Source organism: Dipodomys ordii, unplaced genomic scaffold (assembly GCF_000151885.1).
Source record: "Dipodomys ordii isolate 6190 unplaced genomic scaffold, Dord_2.0 Scaffold10, whole genome shotgun sequence".
In the NCBI taxonomy this organism is placed as follows: Eukaryota; Metazoa; Chordata; class Mammalia; order Rodentia; family Heteromyidae; genus Dipodomys; species Dipodomys ordii.
Window position 1 is genome coordinate 23520192 of NW_012267226.1, and position 5963 is coordinate 23526154.

Consider the following 5963-nt stretch of genomic DNA (forward strand, 5'->3'; position numbering starts at 1 on the left):
AAATTCAAGAGACAGCAAAAGTTTTTTTTTATTGTGAAAATACCATACAGAGAAGTTACAATTACATGGGCAAGATAACGAGTACATTTCTTATCAAACATTGTTGCAGCAAAAGTTTCCTTTACAGTGATCTGCAGCTAGGTATAAATAGCTGCAGATGATAAAGAAAAAGATACAAAAAAATGTAATAATATGAGATGTCAGGCCAATTACTCTTTGAAATAGAGATTTATATTCTCTTAAAAACAGCTCAATTACTTTTTCCTTTAAATATAGAAACACTATAGCTTGGGATAGATGCTACATAAGAGTCCTATTATTAGAACTAGAATAGGACATTTAAATTATTGTGGGAACTAGTAGGTCTGAAATTGTTGGGAATGTAGGAAATTGGGGGTAGGATAAACCATAAAATGTGTAAAGATCTTCAGAAGAAAAGTGTCAGCATTTGCTCCTCCATGCTTTTTTGTCAGTGCAGCTACATATTTACTGTGAGATAATTATTACTTGTTAAAATGAAAATAAAATGGACATTAAAAAACAAGTTGTGGGCTGGGAAGGTGGCTCAGTGGTAGAGCGCTTGCTTTGCGTACATGAGGCCCTGGGTTTGATTCCTCAGCACCACATAAGCAAAAAGAAAAAAGCTGGAAGTGGCGCTGTGGCTCAAGTGGTAGCGCTAGCCTTGAGCTGAAGAGCTGAGGGATAGCGCCCAGGCCCAGAGTTCAGGCCCACGACCGGACCCAAAAAAAAAAAAAAAAGTTGTGCAATAGTAGAATTTTGATAATTACTGTGAAATTTTATGCTGACACAGGCCTGTTGGCTGGGACTCATAAAGAATAGCTCTTAAGATGATGAAGTGAGATCAGTCTCAGCCTCTTTTGTTTTCAGCAATCTTTTATATATAAAAACCTACAAGAAAACCATCCGAAAGCTCAGCCCATGACCCTTAGGGGACAGGTTCAGGGCTGGCCTTTGCAAGACAACCCAGAAGTCTACACCATGGAGCTGCAACATATCAATCCAACACTGAACTTTATTTTCCAAACTCCTGTTAAACTTTTCCACATTCATATACTGATCCATATTAAATTATCACAACCCTTAGGTCTACATTAGGTTTTTATCAATCTCTGAATCATTGTGGTTAAAGGAGTCAGCCTTGTTTCCTTTGATTTCCTCAAGAGAATTATAATTCACCCACTCTCTTCAACATACAATACTCACACACAATACAAACACACACACTTACACATATACACACAGACATACACACATACACACCACACACATAGTATGTGAATAGTTTTTTCTTTTTTTTGAAAGTTGTGGAGCCTGAACTCTAGGCCTGGGCGCTGTCCCTCAGCTCTTCAGCTCAAGGCTAGTGCCCTACCACTTGAGCCACAGTGCCACTTCCGGCTTTTTCCTGCTTGTGTGGTGCTAAGGAATCGAACCCAGGGTCTCATGCATGCAAGGCAAGCACTCTACCACTGAGCCACCTTCCCAGCCCTGTGAAGTTATTTTTATAGGACTGATTTTTTTTTGTTTTTTGTTTTTGTTTTTGTTGGTCATGGGGCTTGAACTCTGGGCTTGGGCGCTGTCCCTGCACTCTTTGGCTCAAGGCAAGCACTCTACCACTTGAACCACAGCACCACTTCCGGTTTTCTAGTGGTTTACTGGAGATGAGTGTCTCATGTGGACTTTCCTGCCCAGGCCGGCTTTGAACCGTGATCACCAGATCTCAGCCTCCTGAGTAGCTAGAATCCTGCTACTCAGGCGTGAGCCACTGGTGCCCGGCAGGCCTGATTTGTTTTACTGCAAATTCATGGGCTTAAAAGAATAAAATCTCACTGGAGGCCAGGGGCACAGGCCGCTAAACCTAGCTACACCATTAGAGGATTTGAGTTTCACAGCTAGCCCAGGCAGAAAAGACTGTGAGACATCATCTACAAAATAGCCAGCAAAAAGCTGAGTGAGAGGTGTGGCTCAAGTGGAAGACATCAGCTGAATAATCTAGCCAAGCAAGCCATAGACCCCGAGTTCAAATCTTAGTATCAGAAAAAATAAAAGTAAAACCTTGTTTACCCTTTCAAGAGCCAGTATCTGAGTCTTTGGGTGAGATTATGCCAGCCATACAGGGCATACTCATTTGTACTCATCCTTACTACCAAAACAGAAGTAAAAGACGAGCAATGAGGAAGGACAATAGCTTTTATTAAAACAAATGCAAAGGAAATTTTCTCTAGGTTACATCATCATCTGAGGCATCCTCTTCCGCTGTGAGATTTCTCTGTCACACTGGGACTTGTCACTTCTATTATAATAAGCCCTTAAGAGATTTCTCTCTCTCTCCTGTTCAGGGAGACAGGCTGGGATGAAAAGGATTCAGTCTTTTAAATAGTGATGTTTGTTATAGATCTCTAGGAGACACTTGCTTATAAAATGTTTATAAAGTTGAAGTGAGAATCAACTAGATGTTTCTACCGTGAAGTGTTTACAAGTGTTTTTATAAAATTGGAGTGGGGGTTTCACAGTGGTATCATCGGCAGACTTCATTGCGTGAGAGACAAGCAAAAATAAAGGAGTTGGTATGAAAGTTTGAAGTTGGATTTGGGGTCCGTTCTCTTAAGAGACCCGGCTAAAGTTGCTTTCCTTTGGACGGTAAATGTGCTTAACTTTAATTGCTCCCTCAGTGGTACCAATGCCAGAATCATGAACACATTCTCCATGGTGTCTGAAAGAAGTGATGCAGGCCTGAATGTTTCAACAGTCTTGATGGTGTACGATGTGTAACTCTAATACAAACACTGGCTCTCAGCTCCTGTGGCCAGGACACTACGTGCTGTTCTAAGAACCTGAAAATGTTCCCTGGGCTGCGTTTACCTCACTGCGGAGGACTCCACCAGCCGTTCCTGAGGACAACAGGGTTCTATCTTGGTAGTTCTTCCTTCAGTGACACCTTCATCCCAGAGCCACTGGAATAACGTATTTTGAATGCTCAATGTCATAAACCTCAGGATTTCTAGTTCTTTGAAGAAGCTTCTTTCCTGGAAAGAATTTTAGAATGGAGAGGATTAAAGGCTTATTGTCTTAGCAGCAGGTTTTCATGAAAGAAATAAGTATTCATTTCACTTGCACAAACATAGAAAAGTGATGGTCTAGTTGCTCTGTATTCTTGTGGTACTTAGTTCTTTTCAGGGACTTTCCCTCCTTATCTTTATAGATATAGTAGTATCTCATGGTTTACTTTTAATTTCCCCTAATTAACCATGATACATGTTTTTTCAGCTACTTGTCACCTGCATATCTTTTATTAAAGTGGTAAATAATATTTTTAAAATATTGTTTCAATTTCTCTAAGTTTGTTTCAAAACAACAATTTAAATTAAAACAGCATGGGCAAAAGTATTTGCTTAGAAGTCAAGACAGAGGAAATCTCCAGGGCCCATGGGACATCTTTTCTTCATAAAGTATCTGCACAAGTCACTTGCCTATTTCTCTTGAGATGGAGAACTTGATTTTTTTTTGTTGCGTTTTAGAGTTTATTTTTAAATTCTGAGTGTGCAATTTATAAATCTTATTCTCAGTTTGGGTTATCCTTTCACTCTTCAAGAGAATGGGAGAGTCACTTTTTCTCCTTTCTGCTGATAGATTGATTTTTATTGTGGTTTTGTTTCTGTCAGTGCTTGGGATTGAATCTACAGAAGTTACTCACATTTTAATATTTAATTTTGAATCAGTGTTTCACCTGTATTTCAGAAATACTATGAATTGCATGAAATGGGTACACACAGTCACTTCAAAATAGCTTATTTTGCACACATAGGTTCTAAAATATGCTGCCTAGTTGTGTTACAACTTTTTTTTTTTTTTTTTTTTTTAGTCATGGGGCTTGAACTGTGGTTCTGGGCACTGTCCCTGAGCTCTTCAGCTCCAGGTAAGCACCTTACCACTTAAGTAACAGTACCACTTCTGGTTTTCTGGTGGTTAACTGGAGATAAGAGTCTCACAGATGGGGCTGGGAAGGTGGCTTAGGGACTGGGAAGGTGGCTCAGTGGTAAAGCACTTGCCTTGCATGCATGAGGCCCTGGGTTCGATTCCCCAGCACCACATAAGCAAAAAAAAAGAAAAAAAGCCGGAAGTGGCGCTGTGGCTCAAGTGGTACAGCGCTAGCCTTGAGCTGAAGAGCTGAGGGACAGCGCCCAGGCCCAGAGTTCAGGCCCCACGACCGGACCCAAAAACAAAAAACAAACAAAAAAAGAGTCGCACAGACTTTCCTGCCAGGGCTGGCTTTGAACCGTGATCCGCAGATCTCAGTCTCCTAAGTAGCTAGGATACAGGTGTGAGCCACTGGCACCCGACTATGCCGCAATTATTCTTAATTCAATACCCTATTTCACCTCCACCAATTGGACAATAGTGTCCATTTTTAATGCCCAGATCCTTCGGTCCAGTGTCTCCGATTCCATGTGATTCTTGTCTCACATTTAGTCTTCTAAGTATCTTTATTCATTTGATATTATGACCTTGAAATAGACATTTCTGGTTTTCAACTAGTTTAAATTTTCATGTTAGAACTGCAAATTAATTGTACTTTCAGTGTGTCACAAATCTTTACCCAAACCAGAGATTTCCAAAATACTCTGAGGAACTATTATAGTTTCAGATTTTTCACTTAAATCTACAATCACTATATTTATATATAAGCATTCGGTATGAGTCTAGGACCATTGGGGTGTTGATTCCGGAGGGTTTTAGAAAGTTGGTTCTTTCTCATTTTTTAAGTAGACATTCAACTTTTCTAGAAATAGTGAAAAGACTATTGTTCAATATATTCACATTGGCACATTTGTTAAAAAGCAATTGCCCATGTGTTTGTAGGTCTGTTCTGCGATTAGAGGCAGGAATTTCAGTCCCCTCTGCCTTGATGTTCAAAGTCCTCTCTTAGTTTTGAAGACAGGAACCGTGTGTCCTTCAGGAGCTTCTGCGCTTGACCTTGCGCATCAGCGCTGTCCTGCTGCATGTTCTGAGAGATGAGGAATGTGTCGGTGGTGACCGAGTTCGTCCTGCTGGGCATCCCGCACACGGAGGGCCTGGAAACCACGCTCTTCCTCCTGTTCCTGGCCTTCTACCTCTTCACCCTGCTGGGAAACCTGCTCATCTTCCTGGCCATTGTCTCCTCCCCCCGGCTGCACACACCCATGTACTTCTTCCTGTGCAAGCTGTCTGTGTGTGATATATTCTTCCCCTCGGTGAGCTCCCCCAAGATGCTCTTCTACCTGGTGGGGAACAGCCGAGTGATTTCCTACTCGGGGTGCGTGTCCCAGCTCTTCTTCTACCACTTCCTGGGCTGCACCGAGTGCTTCCTGTGCACGGTGATGGCCTACGACCGCTTCGTGGCCATCTGCTTTCCTCTGCGCTACTCCACCATCATGAGCCACAGAGTGTGTGCCATCCTGGCGCTGGGCACCTCCTTCGGTGGCTGCATCCAGGCCATCTTTCTAACTGTGCTGACCTTCCAGCTGCCCTACTGTGGCCCCAACGAGGTGGACTATTACTTCTGCGACATCCCGGTGATGCTGAAGCTGGCCTGCGCAGACACCTCGTCCCTGGAGCTGGTGGGGTTGGTCAGCGTGGGCCTCATGCCCCTCAGCTGCTTCCTCCTCATCCTGGCCTCCTACAGCTGCATCGTGGGCTCCATCCTGCGGATCCGCTCTGCAGAGGGCCGGCGCCGGGCCTTCTCCACCTGCAGCGCCCACCTCACGGCCATCCTCCTCTCCTTTATGCCGGTGGTCCTCATCTACCTGCAGCCCACCCCCAATCCCTGGCTGAATGCAACCGTTCAGGTCCTGAATAACCTGGTCACCCCCATGCTGAATCCTTTGATTTACAGCCTCAGGAATAAAGAGGTGAAGTCCTCACTGAGGAAGATGCTGAACAATGTGGGTTTCCTTCCTGAGAAGTGA

The 5963-nt window shown here is 43.3% G+C and overlaps 1 protein-coding gene across 1 annotated transcript; it reads left to right on the forward strand.

The window, feature by feature from the left end:
• The first annotated feature begins 5030 nt into the window (after positions 1 to 5030).
• Positions 5031 to 5963, forward strand: LOC105980800 (olfactory receptor 149-like). Its single transcript, XM_013009730.1, has one exon. It carries the CDS (start codon positions 5031 to 5033, stop codon positions 5961 to 5963), a length of 933 nt encoding a protein of 310 aa, XP_012865184.1.

Coding starts and splice junctions, on each gene's coding strand:
- LOC105980800 (XM_013009730.1), top strand. CDS start 5,031: ATGAGGAATGTGTCGGTGGTGACCGAGTTCGTCCTGCTGGGCATCCCG.